The sequence below is a fragment of the Gymnoscopelus braueri genome (assembly GCF_963280865.1).
Source record: "Gymnoscopelus braueri genome assembly, chromosome: 24".
In the NCBI taxonomy this organism is placed as follows: domain Eukaryota; kingdom Metazoa; phylum Chordata; class Actinopteri; order Myctophiformes; family Myctophidae; genus Gymnoscopelus; species Gymnoscopelus braueri.
Window position 1 is genome coordinate 21,388,274 of NC_137626.1, and position 18,914 is coordinate 21,407,187.

Consider the following 18,914-nt stretch of genomic DNA (forward strand, 5'->3'; position numbering starts at 1 on the left):
TGTGTGTGTGTGTGTGTGTGTGTGTGTGATTGGTTTTTGCCACACTGACACATAGAAAGGGAGCTATATGCAACAGCAAAACCCGTAAGCACTGTAGAGCACACACATGCATGATGCAAGTACACACACCTCCAAGCACAGCTAATTAAAGACATTTCCATTCTGCTGAATACACATACGCACACACACACACACACACCGTCTCACACAAACACAGTCATACTCTTCTCAACATATTCATAATATACACACCACTTATTACATTCAGCTTTCTCTCAGTCTTTCTCACACGTCGCGTGCGCACACGCACACGCACACACACCCATTGTACGCCAAGTACACAAGCACACACACACACACACACACACCGTCTTAACTTTGGTAAGAGATTAATCCATTAAGACCAGGAAAGCATATGTGTCATTTTAGATTTCTTTGGCTATTCAAAAATAGCAGATCCACAAGCTCATAGCCGCGCTATGAGCTTGTAGATCTGCTATTCGTGAACCTTTTTGCAAATCTTTGAATACATATTTTTGTAAAATATTTTGTTCCAGGGACCCCCAGAGGCAAAGATTTGAGTTGCAAATGTTCAATGCTCAAATATTCAAAGATTTGCAAAAAAAATCTCACTTTTTCTAAAATACCAGACCTACAAGCTCATAGCGCGGCACTCGGTGCCGCACTATGGGCTTGTATATCTGCTATTTTTGAATATCCAAAGAAATCTAAAAATGACACAGATACGTTCCCGGTCTTAAAGGGTTAACATACTAAATGAAGTGTAGAGTTATTTCATGTCATGATAAATCTGTCAAGAGTACGTAACATTTATATTTGTCGCTCTGTGGGTGCACATGGCACATGTACTGTACGCGTGTCTCTGTTATGTAATGGTGTGTGTGTGTGTGTGTGTGTGTGTGTGTGTGTGTGTGTGTGTGTGTGTGTGTGTGTGTGTGTGTGTGTGTGTGTGTACCTGGGAGCAGTGGGCGAAGATGGGGGCGAGGAAGAGGAGGGAGGGGGGAAAACGAAGCCTTGACCTGTGGGCTGATGGGAGGGACTTTTCCTAAAGATAATTAAACAAAACACACCCACAAACACAAAGATTTAATAACACCTAAAGCCAGATTGCGTGCTGTTGTGCACCAAAAGTAGCAGATCTACAGCCCCTTTTCGAGGTGACTCACAAATATGTATTTATATATCGAGTGTTATGTGCAGCAGATGAAAAGTTCACAAGTATTTTTAAACGCATCGTCCACTTTATTCAATCCGGGAACGCATCTGTGTCATTTTAGATTTATAGCTATAACCATTATTTTATACTTTGGCTATTCAAAAATAGCAGATATAGAAGCTCATAGCGCGGCAAAGAGTGCCGCACTATGAAACACCAACAAACAGCACGGAATACTTTGACACAAACACACTGGAATGATTTAGAAGCACAAAACTAACACTTATGTTGATTTAAAGTTAGTATTGGTGGACATGCATTCCTGGCAGGTTATATTGTGGGCTTGCTTTCGTTCTTTTTTGTTCTAAATTTTATACGGCACACCCAGTCATCTCAGACGGCAACTAAAGTACCGCGGCACTTGTACTGTGATTCAACAGTCCAAGCTTTATGAAGTTGTAGATTGGCTAATTTGCACTATTTGTCATACGATGATGCATATAGGGTTTGGATGGTTATAAACTACCTGCTGTCCGTCTGGCTGGAGGCGGGGTTAACCAAGTCAGGCATGGTGGAGGGGGAGGTGCCCACAGTGGCCATGACGACCAGCTCGGGGTCGAGGATGAACAGCTCCTCCTGGGAGATCTCCGACACGTAGTTCAGATGCTCCTAATGAACGTGCACACATACATGCACACACATACACTGATATTAGATACACTGCTAACAAAATTCCCATTACAGTTCTAGAAATGTTGGTTTGAATGCCACAAGCAGAGAGGAAGATCAATTGCTAATTGTCTCTGGAGTGCGGGAGTGGCCTTTTGACGGCTCAGATGACAGCATAGTGCGCATACAGGTATAAACTCAGCCTAAAACAGCAATGTCCTCTTGTCATTAGCTGCCTTACCTGTGTACTGCTCTGTAATGCTGTGTTCACACTGGCAGATCCAAAGCTACACCCGACATTTGTAAGCTGCTACAAAATCTACAAAGTTACAATCCAAGTTGAGCTGGCTTCAACTTCAGCTACAAAGCAAAAGAGTGTTGTTTAACCATTTCCACTAAACTTTGCTATCCACACAATTCCTGCTTGTAATGTGGGGGAAATAATAATTTCTGTCCGCTAGTTCACAGGATTCAAATTAAAACTACCGGTACACACACTGCTGTGTTTTATGCTATTACCAGTTCCCTTGTGTAGTTTTAAACTTGGCAGCTAAATGCTTGATTCTTCCTCCAGCTGTACGTGTAGGTTATTCTTTACCTTAGTGTTATTGGATGCTGTAATGACCAAATAGCCCTCAGGGGTTGATAATGTTAGCAGGTACACAGTACAATCCTCCGTGTTAATTCGACTCTGACACCCAAACAGACCCTTACCTGTGCTCGGTCTATCCTGTAGAAGCGATCTGCTGTTGTAGCTAGAGAGAGAGAGAGAGAGAGAGAGAGAGAGAGAGAGAGAGAGAGAGAGAGAGAGAGAGAGAGAGAGAGAGAGAGAGAGAGAGAGAGAGAGAGATTATATTATAAGCAAAATAAAATACATATGTAGTGCAATGTCTCATTCTGGTTCATTAGACTGAACAGGCGGCTGTTCGTAGCTACAGTGGAGTCAGTACTGCTCAAGAGCACAAGAATGCTACGAATGGCACTAGGTGTCACATGGACGCTGGACGGACCACATCAGAAATGTGGTCCTCTACGGGGACCGACCACGGGTCACAGACAAAGTCAGAGAGAGAAGGATGAGGCTGGCAGGGCACTGCGTCGGGCACCCGGAACTAGTGGCAAACAAACTGACACTATGGGAGCCATCCCAGGGCAAAGCCAGGAAAGGCAAGAAGTTCACCACCTACGTAGATGCACTGCGGCGCGACAGCTTAAGGCAGCTCACCACCGTACCGATTTCGGGCCGACTCAAGTGTTGGGAGGCGTTGGAAAGCGTCTACTGCCGACAAATTATCGTCGGATAGTGTTGTTCTGTCGGGTCGGGATCTCTATCGACCCGACAATGAGCCCAAAGTCACTTAGAATAAGCAGACCTGGCAACAATGGCAAGAGCTTTCAGGCCAGTGCTGCCACTCTAAGGCATTAGCACAACAATGTGAGTATCTACGTAAATGCAACTAAATGCCAACTTTTGCCAACAGACTACCCGTCTGTTGCAGTCTGACGTAGTCTGATGTAGTCTGAAGTAGTAGTTTGGTGGAGAGTCACCTTTAGCTAACACTGTACAGCTCAAGACCCTGATGTAAGATAGGAGAGTGTGGAGGGCAGCGATTCAGGAGTCCCGAGTTGGTGTTGGCTAGACCACATTCTCGCATCGCGCATATAGACTGTACAGTGGAGAGAGGCAGGAAAAGAGAAAGCAGTATAGCTCACTGTCTAGATGGTTAAGCTTTAAAAAGACTTGTCAGTTTAGTCACCGTCTCAATATAGTCATCAGATGATAGAATTTAAGTACATTAAAAGATGCTGATAAACATGAAAGAAAAACAGACACATTAATAAAATAAAAATCTACATAAACATCGGACCTGTCTTTCCCTAAAATGTGACAACCAGGAATAGTTTGATGACCACTGGAGAGACGGTTGACAGCCAGAATGTAGACGGCATCCGGGAGCAGTATGGGTTAGCGCCCCAGCCTGTGTCTTCCGTGAGGAAGAAGCCCAACAAATCCACGGTGAGGCCTTTAGGAGGGCCATTCAAGCAAGTCGCAAGTGGAGCCTGCAGTACCACCACGGCCCAAGAAACCATCACGCTAGAAGGAAATGTTTGGAATGGGGGGAGTCTGGTGCAACGCTCAGGTCCTGGACCTGGTAAGACGAAGGAGGAGCCCGGCCAGGAGGCCACCCACAGAGCCTAGTCCCTCCACGTGCCAGAGCCTCTCCTCTCACCAGTCCCGGCAGAGTAGTTCCGGAGAACCGGACTGAGTGGCCCTGTCTTTCCCTAAAAGGACTGACTGTGGGTAGCTAATGGGACGTAAGTCGAGGCTTGATCAACCCCAGCTGGGTCAACTGGGCGAGGGTATATGTTGTATGTTGCGAGACCCGAAACACCCGATGACCCCAGGCTACAACACTGATAGTCAGGGGATATTAAAAAAATCTTGGAATAAATTCCTTACCAAAAAAATTCTTCACCAATGTGTTTGTAAAGGTGTCTAGTAACACATCTCTAAAAGACTGAAATGCAGTCCCCCTAGGAGAATTTTTGACAGCTCCTTAAAGTTGGGGTACCCACCATAACCTTGGTTTAAAAAAAATCCCCCAAAAAATCTAAATTTAATTCTGTTTTAAGTAGCATGTGAGGTGTCAAACTAGGGTGTTTTTATGATTCTGAATCCATTGCATGCATTTGTTTTGCACCAAAACCACTCCTTGGGCTAAAACGGCCCAATCTCAATGGGCTTTTTACACAAAAAGTATACCTGGAAAAGGATGGCTATGGCCGTTTTTAGCCCAAGGAGTGGTTTTGGTGCAAAACAAATGCTTGCAATGGATTCAGAATCATAAAAACACCCTAGTTTGACCCCTCACATGCTACTTAAAACAGAATTAAATTTAGATTTTTTTTTTTGATTTTTTTTAACCACGGTTATGGTGGGTACCCCAACTTTAAGGAGCTGTCAAAAATTCTCCTAGGGGGACTGCATTTCAGTCTTTGTGAGATGTGTTACTAGACACCTTTACAAACACATTGGCGAAGATTTTTTTTGGTAAGGAATTTATTCCAAGATTGGAAAATATTCTGCTAATATCCCCTGACTATGATGATACGTCCCATGTGCATCCATGTGATGTTTTTTCTTGATCAATCTAATATATATATATATATATAATTTAGTTTCATATAATTTATTTCACAAATTTGTGGCCGAGGCCTATTTCCATACCCGAAGATGTGCGCAGCCAAACCATATGCAGACTGACTGACTGACTGACTGACTGAGGTTTCCTTAATATATAATAGGATAGGATAGGATGAAACATCCAATCCTTTACCCAAATTGGAATCACGTGTTGAAGGGCCTCTCTACAGAGCGCACCTCCAAAACCAATTTCACTTCTGCCCGTAGGGACTGCCACAAACGCAAACAGTTAATCATCACTGGCACTGTTGTCTGTCGTACAAACCATTTCCCCCACAGCTTCCTTGTGTCCTGACGGCTGCACCCCACAAAGAACACATCTCTACCAGGCCTGCCAGAGATCTACTTTTCTAGTTTATACCGTGTCCCCCTGTCCCCCCCTTTTTTATTTTTAAGCCTTTTAGCATTGGAAGTTATTATTTACACTATGACTGTAGTACACCTTGGATACAGGATTATATGGGACACACCAGGCTTAATCTGATCTCCTATTCACAACTTTGTGGTCAGCGGGAAAACTATGCGGAAAATTAAGTAAACAACAGTGACAATGGCACCTCTTCAGAGCCACAGAGGAAGGTGATCAGAAATACGAGAACGGACAATGGACAATTGGAAAACGGCTCGAGTCCAAAGTAAACCACATTGATCCCCACTCCTGAGCAAATGGCATGCAAATGTCCAATCGATCAAATGGACAAGCGATGATTAATACAAGCAGGACTGAGAGATTGTAATCTCTCTGAGTCATATGAGACTACTGTAACTGCGACCAAGATGGACCTCGAAACCACTCCATGCAGAGCAGCTCTCCGTGTTTTCATATGGACAGAATGTTGGAAAATCTGATTCCATCCAGGTGAGCGGTGTTTGCTTTACGATGGAAATAACTGGTGAAATCCACCAGGATATGGTTCTCACACGTACAGTACTATGCGCGTTAGAATATGGAGTATGTTCGCTCGTACCACCTGAGGGAATTAAACTCAATCACATACACGGCATTACCACACGCCGGAAGCAACAGACTACAAACACACCCAGACGCATGTATAGATACGTATGCATACCTTCTATATAGATGTAGATGTACACACCTTACTATAAACTATTCTATTCTATAAACCTGATACCAACCCCCCCATCCCCCCACCCGATTGACAAATAAAACCTTCTTGATTCTTAATACAATATAATTTATACAATTGGGGTAGTTGTATTGTGTCCCTGCTCTTCTTGAGACGTTTAGATTGTGTCAAATGTCATGTCTCACACAGGATCTGACACAGATTTTGACCTGATGGTCGAGATTCAATTCATCCCCTGAGCAAACAGGTATGGCTCTATTAGCTCAATGGTAAAAATGTCAGCACTTGCACAGGAAACCGGGTTCACATCTTGGGTAGAAGAGGAAAGTTACATAGCGCAGCTTTAAATGTGAGGATAAGCTTCTCTTTTCCACATGTAAAGCTTTGCAACATGTGAGCATTATTTCGTATTTAAATTATTTTCCGCGGCCCGTAACATACAGAAGCTGAGCTGCGGCAAATAAGTCGCAGGGTTTTGGGGCGAGGGATCCTGTTGGGGACGACGTTGCGTGGGAAAGCAATCTTATTTTCTTTTAGTAAACAACTTTTAAATCATCTATTTTGGATCAGGCAGCGAACGTGAAATCAGGCATGCAGGCCGATAAACTGATCCCACTGATATCTGAAAAATAAAAATGTAAACACAAGGGATTGAAATAAAGAATTGCTGATTGAAGACCAGCGAGCATGAAGGCAGACGGGGAAGGTCGGAAGAAGCAAATCATTTGTTTTTGCTAGATAGCACTGACCACGGTGGCCAACGATCAATATAGAGAACACAGAGCAGTAAAGTAATTAACCAAATGAACCCCAGCATCTCTATTCTAGGGGGTTCTATGTTCCCCGCTTACCTAACCCTAACCCTAAACCCTAACGTAAGTGGGGAACATATAACACGGGGAACATAGGGATGACCCCATTCTGTGAATGTCATAATAGGAAAACGTCACTGAAAATAGCAGATGAAGTCAAAGTGAAGTAAAAGGCATAAAGAGCATGAATGTTATGCATGAATTATACTTGGTTGCCCGAAGATAGCTATTTTCGGCAAAGAGTTTTAGTGTAGCAGGGAAAAAGGGAAGGGGACCAAGTATAGACCCCAGGGGCACCCCGGGCCAACGAAGTACATAAAAGCCACTCCTACAAGTTGTGCGGGACTAGAGTTGTGGCATTAACACAAAGCTCTGTCAGTGTGATCACTTCGCTTCATGGCATGGCTCCTACTTCCTTGACAATGAGTATTCAGTAACCACTTGTCTTAAACCCTACAGTATGTACTGTATACACTTTGTGAGCTTGTAGATCGCTAATGTCCATGTGGTTAATAACAACGTATTACAGACCCCCAGCTGCAGATCAAGAGTGTGACTGCGGACCGGGCCTCTCCATGGAGCACGACTGTGGATTGCTACTATATCATACTATACTGTATATCTTAACATTCTTATACTATACCACTATATACTATATAACATTATTGTTGTATTATATCATATTATTATATACTATCTTTAACTATTATATTTACTATTATTGTTATTGCTACTACTTGTATCTCCCTCTCTGTCTCTCCCTCTATCTCTCTTTCTCTCTCTTCTTTCCCCCCGGACACGGCCGAGGCAGATGGCCGCCCAGCCTAGAGCCTGGGTCTGCCTGACGTTTCTTCCAGTTAAGGGGGAGTTTTTCGTTGCCACTGTCGCAAAATTGCTTGCTCAGGGTGGGCCAATGTCAGGTCTCTGCTCTACGTGTAAAGTGTCTTGAGACAACTTGTTGTGACACTTTAATAAAATTGAATTAAATTGAATTGAACGTATACAGTGCATTTTCCATCCGTTATATTTGCTATGTGTGCTGAGAAGGAAAAGAGACCAGACGGGCGGGTACGTTCGGTTGACAGGAATGCGTTGAGCGAGCTCGTTTGGACGCACCAGGTGTTGTTGATGAACGACCGGCCGCGGTGATGGATGGCCTCGTGTCAAAAGAGAGAAGACAACCACGACAGCTTTGGAGATATTCTGGCTTTAACCCGTTAAAACCGGGGAAGCATCCTTGTCATTTTAGATTTTAGCGTCGGCTATTCTAAGATGTACAAGCTCACAGCTCATGCCGCGCTGCGAGCTTGTACATCTGCTATTTTTTTTTTGCATTTTTGCAAAACTTCGAAAGTGTGAGAACTACTGATTTAAGGGCCGTTCACACTGAGCACTATAACAATAATTATAACTATATGTTCACCGTTGTATTTTTTTTTTTTATAGTTGGTGTGAACTTTTTGCCAGACCCAAGGGGTCGGGCTTACATGAGGCTTTGTACCTGTTTCGTCCATACATGGGCATGGTCACTTTGTCCTCCGGCCCCAGCCAAAAAAAAGTCTGTCACTTTGTCCTCCGGCCCCAGCCAAAAAAAAGTCTGTCCCCCTTTCGTCCCCTTTCGCCACGAACTATTCATGACATCATTATTATGTCACAAGTATGTAATTAAGTAAAGCTCATCAGCTTCATTCTGGGTCTGGCAGAACCAGGTCTCCTGGTCTTGTTTTGTAGTTATATTCATAGTTATAGTGCTCAGTGTGAACGACCCTTTAGAAGGCATTTTGTAGAATCGGCCTCAGGTCTTCATGGGTTAAGGCGGGGGAGCCGATACATGTAAATGAGTCAGCGTGTCGCCTGTGCATGGATCAGGTCATCGCTAAAATAAGACACGCCTTCAGTGATACAACATCTCATTGACAGGAACATTGTCGAATTCCCAAAACAGACCTTTTCTCTCTCCCCGGTATAACTTGTATGTATCTCTCTCTCTCCCTCTCTCTCTCGCCCTCTGCCATTCATGTACACACGTGCACGCGTGTGCCTGCAAGTGCACAAAAAACTCCTATGTTTGACTAGTGCCCCAGTGGAACAGAGCAGAGCTGTAGGGCTGAGGCAAGATGAAAACAGCTCTGATTAATGAGAGAGAGAGAGAGAGAGAGAGAGAGAGAGAGAGAGAGAGAGAGAGAGAGAGAGAGAGAGAGAGAGAGAGAGAGAGAGAGAGAGAGAGAGAGAGAGAGAGAGAGAGAGAGAGCGAGCAATGGTGAGAGCAATAGAGGAAGACAGAGAGAAAGAGAGAGATAAAGGGGTAAATATAGCGAGAGAAACCAAGAGAGAGAAATACATCAATGGAACAGATACAACACATAACTCATTGTGATTAATTATTTCAAAGTGGAACTTTATTAGAACCACTTTATATTCTGTTGAATGTGCAAAACATTGATGGCACATCGTGACAATAAGTATCACAGATCTGAACAAAGAGTGAGAGAAAGAGCCTGAATTATAATTAGTCGAACGGCGGGAGCCGCGAGCCGAAAATAGCAGATCTACACATTTGCGTCGCTATGGAAAGACATTCCATATCTCCTGGGTGAAGTGCAGCCATGTGCAAAACACAGCAGCAACTTTCGTGAGCCGTTGTGACAGGGAAAGGACATCCAATCCTCCGTAAAGACTGTCAATCATTATGTGCACCATCTGCACCGTACTGATCTTGGTACACAGAACTGCTGTGCATACAAACAGAGAAGAAGAGAAGAGAAGAAACTAGCATAGAAAATAACAGAGACAGAGAGAGAGAGACACGGTTGACTGGAAGAGATAGGTGGAGGGAAACAGAGAGAGAGAGAGAGAGAGAGGAAGAGAAAGTGAATTAACCCATTCAATCCGGGGACGCATTTCTGTCATTTTTAGATTTCTTTCGGCTATTCAAAAATAGCAGATATACAAGCTCATAGCTATGAGCTTGTAGATCTGCAATTTTTTGAAAAATGTTAAACAAAAATCCTAAGAAAAAACGTGTTGTTGCTATAATATCAGTGGTTTTCATGTCAAGGACCATTGAAAATGACATGTATTTTGCCGCGGACCACCATCTCAAAATATGTTGTTCCAGGGACCCCCCAGAAGCAAAGATTTGAGTAAAAAAAAATATTCAAAGATTGGCAAACATTTTCACGATTTTTCTAAAATAGCAGATCTACAAGCTCATAGCGCAGCACTCGGTGGCGCGCTATGAGCTTGTTCATCTGCTATTTTTGAAAAGCCAAAGAAATCTAAAAATGACACAGATGCGTTCCAGGTCTTAATGGGTTAAGAGGGAGAAATTCGAATTAATTGGAACAGAAGTAGAGAGAGAAAAACAGAGGGAGAGCGAGCAAACGAGAAGTCGGGAGAGCGAACTGGAATATAATTGCGCTGAGACAGCGAGAGGTTGAGAGATAGAGAGAGGAGAGAGAGAGAGAGAGAGAGAGAGAGAGAGAGAGAGATAGAGAGAGAGAGAGAGATGCAGCCATCTACAAAGGACGAGTGAGCTTGAAAGGGCAGAGAGAGAGACAGAGAGAAATAAGCGAGCGAGCACGGGAAGCGCCTGGCGCTGCAGCTCTCCAAAGCAGCGGTTTCATTGATTCTCTCCAGACGCTAACAGTGGTTGCAGGCTAATCCCATTAGCAAGCGATCACACCCACTTTGACCCAAGTCAATTAGACAGACGGTCACAGATCATTTCCTCCTTAACAAGGGAGACAGCAACACTTTAAAGGAAGACACCACTCAATTTACCAGCCCCTGGACACCAGCTGCGGTGGAGAGAGAGACGGAATCATTTGTTGACTCGAAGCGACTCGCTCCTCAAGAGTTATAGGCTTAATAAGGAACAAATGACATAGCAGATCCCCCAAGCTCACAACGCGGTGCAACGTGACCAACTGTAAGTTTGTAGATCGGCTATTTTTGGTACGCAACACCAACATACGACCAAATATACTCAGCTTTTAAAAAGCAGGGGACTTTGAACTGACTCGAGTTCAAAGGGATTTGAGGAAAAGTGAGCGTAGATGTCTGCGTATATACAGTATACACTTTCACACGCATGCAAACTTGTGTGTGTGTGAGTGTGTGTGTGTCCTACAAAGATGATGAATGCTGGGGAAAGAGCTTTGCACCACAAGGGGAAAAAAAACTAAGAAGCTCGGTAGAAAGAGGGGAAAACACAGAGAGAGAGAGAGAGAGAGAGAGAGAGAGAGAGAGAGAGAGAGAGAGAGAGAGAGAGAGAGAGAGAGAAAGAGAGATGTAACAGGGAGAGAGAAAAGGGCTGTTTGGGGAATTTGACGATGTTCCTGTCAATGAGAGGTGGAGAACCGAACTATGATGAACAATTGTATGTCCCAGAATGAGAGTGGGAGACAGACAGGATGACATGTGTGGGTTACAATGACAGGTTACACTGACCCTGGAATAGATTTTGGCCAAATTGAAAATTGCATTTGAATCATAGCAGTTAGAACAGGGATAATTGTTTTTGCATTTCTTCTTTATTTCGATAGCAACAGTGAGAGAGAGAGAGACAGAGACAGACAGGAAAGGCGAACAGAGAGCAGAGAAATGACACACACAGCGAACTGGCCAGGAATTGAACCAGGGACACGCCGGGCACTTTGTCACTTTGGAAGGCATTTTGGGCCCATGTGGTATAGTATATGCCCTAACTATTCGGCTATGGGGGTCGCCCCAAGCAGAATTACAGGTCATGTTGAGTGCCGACTTGGCTCAAATACACTGTCTGGACATGTGTTCATCAACTACCTGTCACTCTACGTCTGAGTAATGCATCTGTATGTAACTTGCCATAATTGCATCAACCACATGAACCCTATTCTGGAGTTCAACGAAAATAGCGAATCTACACACTCACAGCGCTTCGCAACGTGTTGTAACCCTAGATCCACTATTTTCCCGCGAAGGGATTAGATGTAGAGGAAAAAAAAGATAGGACGAACTATAGAGCCCTGGGGGACCCTAGTCAACTGTACAGTACTTAGGGTTTAAGTGCACCTGGGGGTACAAAGCCTGCCCACACCAACACCTCTTGTTCTATGTCTCTCAACTGTAACCGTGAACCGCTGAGACCCAAAACGGAATCATGTCTTTGCGGCGGCCTATTGATCACGCCCACCAACTTTCATGAAATTCCACCCATCCATTCTCAATTTTGACCTCGACCTTGAATGTAACCTGTTGACCTGTGCGAATCAAAGTTTAGCAGCAGTGTTGCCAGATTTTGCGAGAGAACAAGCCCAAAAGAAGTGACTAACACTAACACATGAGCACTTTAAACACGTTGGCTATTTGAAAATAATAATAATAATCTACATACAAGCTCACAACGCATCGCAATGCGACTAGTTGTGAGCTTGTAGATCTGCTATTTTCAAAGAAAATCTTGGGAAAAAGTGAAACATTTGAAATATTTTCAAAACATTTTAACAACACAAATCTAGTACTGGGGTCCCTGGCACAAAATATTTTCAGATGGCGATATGTGGACAATTACATATTAATTGGGGGATCCTGCTGGACAAAATGTTTGAGAACCACTGGTTTGAACAACATTTTACTACCAATATTTACAAGCAACTTTACAGAAAAACAAGCCCTAAGTCGCTACAGTATAATAAGTGGACATGGCAACGCTGTTTAGCAGGTTTAGAATGACAGCGAGGGAGGGAAAACGGGACCTCATCAACAGCATTGAGAGAAATGACAGCACAGGTGCAGTGGTTCTGAGAGTTGTGAGATGTTCAGGGCGTGAGGGTTCTACTTACAGTCCAGGAAGCACCATTTGGGAGACAGTCGCTGCGAGGACAGGATCTTTGGTTTGTCCGCTTCCTCCTGAGTGACAGATGGACCAATCACATTGAGTTACTCCACAATATATACAGCAGGAACACCAATTCAGCTTCCCTAAGTGCAGCAGGATGATATTAAATGACCACAAGTAAACGCACTCTCGCTTAGCATTTTTCCCGTTTTTCCTAAAACCAGGTGTCTTCAACGTTTTTGAGGCCAAGGACCCCTTAGCTGAGAGTGAGATGAAGCAGGGACCACCATTACATATTGTATTAAAAATTGTGTTGCAGATTAAACTTTTTCATAGATTTCTTAGATAGTTGCATACAGGTAGACTTGTTTGACATCTTCAGTGTTGCGTAAATTAATGTTTACACATGATATTTTCTATTTATATGTTGGATTCAGACTAATGTGCATTTGGCTCTGTACTTGGTCTGCTCTTTTTCTCCCCTACACCAAACCTTTTGGACGAAAATAACCGATCTACATGCTCACGCTGCGAGGCGTTGTGAGCTTGTAGATCTGCCAATGTTCCCCCCAGAATAGGGACGCTAGGGTTCAAGTGGTTAATGTAAAAAGAAAAACGATTTGGCGGCCCCCCCAAGTAGTAACTCTGAGGACACCCCCTAGGGGTCCCGGACCCCCTGTTGAAGACCCCTGCCTAAAACCGGTAAGTTGAGTCTCCAGTCTGGGCGCTTACATGCGACTACAGCTTAACATCTGTATTCATGACTCATGAGACATGTGACGCACCCATGAGCAAGGCACTCGCGCACCCTCAGGAAAAATGCTCCAGTGAAGCCACTCGGTGGCAGACAGCCGAAGTAGCACTTGGCTGTGAAACGCTGTCAAGCACACACTACTGGAGCGTCTGACTCCTGGAGTGGTGTTTTGAAAAGCGCTCGTGCTCATCTTAACTATGCGTTCCGCATTTATTCGGCTCTTCTTCATCACAAAGCCAACTAATCCACTAACATTTCAACCCCCCCCCCCCCACGACACCTCCCTTCCCCATTTGAATATTTCCATATTTTGCTTTCGTGGGAGATGAATTAAGACAGGCGACATATTTATCTATGTGTTGAAAAGCAACCCAGTTCCATTGTTTGGCTCCTCTCTCTCTCTCTCTGCACCCATCCCTCTCTCACTCTCGCCTCAGCACCGACACAAAGTCAGTAGAGACTCTTGGGAAACACAACAATGTTCCCACTCACACATCTTTATTTAAAACCAAGATTCAATCGCTTATTATTTGAATTCATTATCTCGCCTCTAGGGGAATGGAAAGTGACAAGAACCACCTGTGTTATATTTAAAAAAGCAACCCTTGGTTTGTATGTGACGAGTGCAAAACAATGTTTAGTAAAGTTATAACAGCTACTGCAAACGTAATACAAAAAAGTAAAGAAAATAAATGAAATGAGAAGAGGCAATTTATTTTAAGCTCCCCAGACATGCCTTGCATCTTGACAAGATACTAGCAGAAATACAAGTGAATGCTCACTGACTCTCTCTCTCTCTCTCTCCATTTTGTCTCTTGTCTTAATCTCTTATTCTCTTCTCCACATGTCTCTATAGCGTCTCTGTCGGGTGGAAACCTAATATGTGCAAAACTGTGACTTTGACTCTGTGACTCAGGATTCAAATTTAAAAAATCCACAAGCTCGAAACGCGTCGATTTGCACTGCTTTTCGAACTTGTGGATCTGCTACTTTGATGCTTTTGAGTGACTATGATCAAGTAGGACGTTAATTTACGGGCACGCCTGCCTCCAAACACTGACACTAAACACCATGGAGGTCAGACCTCCTCTCACCCACGTAACACCTTGTTCCTCTTGTCCTCCTTAGCGGTTATTCTACCGATTACTTTTGGCTTCATTGAATAGCCAACCAGTGAATTTTTTGGCGGATAATGTTTAAATAAGACCTGAAGCGATTCTTTAAAAAAATCTAAATCCAAACAGTTTTTTGAAGAAAAAAAATAATTAAAAAAAAATCAAGATTTTTTAAAAATAGCAGATCTACAAGCTCGTAGCGCGGCACTCGGTGCCGCGCTATGAGCTTGTATATCTGCTATTTTTGAATAGCCAAAGACATCTAAAGTGACACAGATGCGTTCCAGGTATCAATGGGTTAAAAAATAACGTACAAAATATTTCAATTGTTTATCGACTAAATCATTTAGTCTAATTATCATACAACGGTATTACTATTTTTGAAAATCAATAATTGTATTAAAATCTATTATTCTTATAATCAATTAAATCAATTAGTTCGATTAACTGTTGCACCCCTAATTCTGAACTTTCTCGTGAACCTTTCCTCCTCTCCCCTTTCATTTGTCTTTTTTTACCCTATTCTCTTCTCTTCCCTACTTTCATCTCTTCTCCCCTTCTCTCTGCCCGTGAAAAGGTCTAACGTTGTTGTGTGTATTTAGACTGGACTTGCTTACATTGGCTAGATTATCACTGGTCGCTACAATAGCTGTCAAGAAAGTCAATCACTTCAAGTTGACATCTTTGATTCATGTTAGTATACGGTCAAATCCTCAGCGTTAAATTTAACTGTGGGAGTGTAAGAATTGACCCAAGGATCGACTTGGGTCAATTTGTACTGTGCATGGTACATTTTTACTGTGCATGGTAGGGGTGTGCCGATATATCGTCCCGCGATATATCGCGATACGTTTTCGTGACGATATATATATATTTTTTACAATATTAATAATCAGGCATGCAAACAGCCCCGAGGTGAAAAGGGTGACAACATGTTGTTTTTTTTCGGGTCAGGTGTCACACTATTGCCCTATTTGGATTCAAAACGGCTATTGTAGCTGAAAAGCTACAAGTTTGCGTCTGAATGCAAAAACAGAATTATTTGTTTGCATTTGCTTTTTTTCGTATCGTATCGTATCGAAATCGTATCGAAGTTGTGAGCCAAATATCGTATCGTATCGTTTGGTGAAATTAGTGTATCGGCACACCCCTAGTGCATGGTACATTTTACTGTGCATGGTACATTTAACTGTGCATGGTCAATTTGACTCTGCATGGTACATTTTACTGTGCATGGTCAATTTGACTCTGCATGGTACATTTTTACTATGCATGGTACATTTTTTACTGTGCATGGTCAAGAAAAGAAAAGAAAAAGAAAAGTGTCAGGTAGACATTCAAAACTTTCAAAGGAGCAAACGTGTTTTTAAAAAAATTACAAAATAAAAAGCCAATAGTTGAACATATTTCCAAAAACAAACATGAATCCAGTCAATCCACAAACAAATAATATCACATGAGCACACGCACACGCACACGCACACGCACACGCACACGCAGCTATAGAAAAACCAGTCGCCTCCACAGCAATAACACAGGTTAAAGGGGCTACGGAGATTGTAGGAGGGGATTTATACTGCTGTAACAGAAACATGCATATAAACATACAGAGTGAGCAGTATACAAACACACACACACACCAGCCTGGATATTAGCTGCACAAAGAGAATGATTAATAAACATATAGTAAGTAACTTTTGCTGTATTTCTGCTGTTTGTCTCGTTCTGTATAAATCACACACAAACACACTGCCAAACGCAAACACGCATGTGCACAAAAATGCACTCGCAACTCAAAAGCGAATCAACTGTATGCTTAAGAGATCCACACACAAAAAACTCACACGCACACACACACACACACACACACACACACACACACACACACACACAAAGATTAATCGGTCACCATGCATCATGCTTACAACTGACAACAAAATAGGCACACACTTTTCCAGGGTGACTTACAAAGAGCACGGTCCGAGTAAGTGACCAAACCGCATCAACAATGGCACACACGTGTGCGCACAAACACACACACACACACACACACACACACACACACACACACACACACACACACACACGCAAAACACTATCGATTCACCTACAGTAGCCTTCATGCTTCCACGAAGAGACACACAGGGGAATCAAAGAACCTCAACAGTGCGTGTGTGCGTGTGTGTGTGTGTGTGTGTGTGTGTGTGTGTGTGTGTGTGTGTGTGAGTGTGTGTAAAAGTGTGTGCGTGTCTATCTGGCTGTATGTACAGTATGATACTGATGTATAATGTATTATCTTCCATTGCTGAGGCACTTATGGGTAAGTCATGTCACCACAAGGTGTGTACATTTGTGTGCATGTTTGTCTATGTGCATGTTTGTGTATGCATGTTGGAGGAAGTAATTGGGAGTGGGGGGGGGGGGGGAGCAGGGGGAGGCAGAGAAAGAGATAGTGAGAGAACCATGTGCCATTTGTGCAATCTGCACAAACAGATCCTAGTGAGCTAGTGACGCCCCTGCCATGCATGCATATAGTCCACCATGGGAATTGTATTGGTTCTTTAATTGTTATTTTATTTTTGCTTGTCAATGATATTTTTTAATTGCACTGTACTTTTTTTTTTAAATTGTACTGTTTGACCCCAGGAGTCACTGCTGAGGCAGTGGCTAATGGGGATCTAAAATAAACAATAAACAATAGATCCGCTAATTATGCGGACTCTTTCCCCTGAATAGTGACGCTAGGGTTGATGTGCAACATCAGAGGTGTAATAATAAGGCCAGCTACCTGAACACTCCAACCTTTATAGACTTATTGTTTGTAACCGTTGCACTGGGAAGCAAACTATCAGAGAAAGGGCTATTAGTAATCCAATTACTGTATCTAGCCTATACAAAAACATCTCAGTTAACTTTAAGTTTTGGCTAGTGGTGTAAACATGTCGTTGACAAAGGTTTCACGTGTCTCCTAGCAACGATGTAATGTTGACTTGACACTGTCTACGTGGGTGTGCTCCTGTATGGTGTACATGTCAACAGTGTTCGCACGGCGCACGTGCTCTTTGATCTCTGGAGGTATGGAGGGATGTTGCAGTCAGCCGTGTTCCGTCTCCACCTCCACCTTCACCCACTTTGGTATTCATTCACTGGGCCCCTCCCCGGGGCCACCCATCAATCTCTCTCTCTCTCTCTCTCTCTCTCTCTCTCTCTCTCTCTCTCTCTCACTCCGTTTTCCCCTCCTCTGAGTCTTCCCGCGTTTCACTCGCTGCTCTGTCCATCTCCCTCCATTTCTATTACAATGAGATGAGAGGGAATATTTGATCAAAGAGAGACCCGACTCTGTTGGATGAGGCTGAAAAAAAATAAGCCGCAGACCTGACTGTGTGTTTGCGTGCATACTTATACATGTTTGTGTGTGTGTGTGTGTGTGTGTGTGTGTGTGTGTGTGTGTGTGTGTGTGTGTGTGTGTGTGTGTGTGTGTGTGTGTGTGTGTGTGTGTGTGTGTGTCTCTGTGTTTAAAAGAGAAGGGGAATTACTGCACCTGAGTGCATGTGTGAAAGTGTGTCTGCATGTGAGATTTTGTACATAATGTGTGCATATTCACAAGGGGGCAGCAAGTGCTTGACCTCGAGCTGTTTCGTTCCTAATTCCCATCTGGTGCGGGGGCGCTCACCGCTCAGGTGGCGCAGAGGTAAAGTACCGGCCCACCAACGTGGAGACTAGTGGTTCGAACCCTCCGCAGTGCCTCCAGCTTGGCTGGGCACTCCAATGAACACAATTATTGGCAGCGTCTTCTCGGGAGGGAAGCCAGCAGGGACGGCAATCTCTACACAAGCAACTCCTACAGGCTGGTCAGGGGGCACCATTTCAGGTCGGTGTGGAACTAGCGAGGTATAGGGTGTTCCTCCGCGTGCGTTACGTTACTCCCGGGGAAACTCCTCACCGTCAGCTGAAAAGAAGCAGCCTTGACACCACGAGGAGACACGTGATTGTCAGTGCCTTAGGACCGACTGTAGGAGTTAAAGGTAGGGTAAGTGATTTTCTTTGGTTAAAATAAGTGTTAAATAGCTCTATATTCTGATAGTACTCATTGCCATAGAGTGTTTGTTCAGTAAAATAAGTCTCCTTGTCTCTCCAGCTCTTTATAAAACAGAAAATGCATTTTCGTTTCAGTTTCAGTTTCATTTCCAATTTTATCCAATCAGGATAGAGAACTCAATCAGGATATAGATTAAACAAGTGAAATTGGAAGTGATGACACTAAGAAATGAGC

The 18,914-nt window shown here is 43.4% G+C and overlaps 1 protein-coding gene across 2 annotated transcripts in view; it reads right to left on the reverse strand.

Annotated features, from left to right (window-relative positions):
* Positions 1–18,914, reverse strand: part of dgkza (diacylglycerol kinase, zeta a) — a 90,499-nt gene that overhangs the window by 41,821 nt on the left and 29,764 nt on the right. For both annotated transcript variants that reach the window (XM_080422680.1, XM_080422679.1), the window contains 4 exons: positions 12,777–12,843; positions 2,561–2,601; positions 1,704–1,846; positions 977–1,066 (listed from right to left, as the gene is read on the reverse strand). In XM_080422680.1, coding sequence (XP_080278806.1) covers positions 977–1,066; positions 1,704–1,846; positions 2,561–2,601; positions 12,777–12,843 — 341 coding nt within the window. The remainder of the gene's footprint in view (positions 1–976; positions 1,067–1,703; positions 1,847–2,560; positions 2,602–12,776; positions 12,844–18,914) is intronic.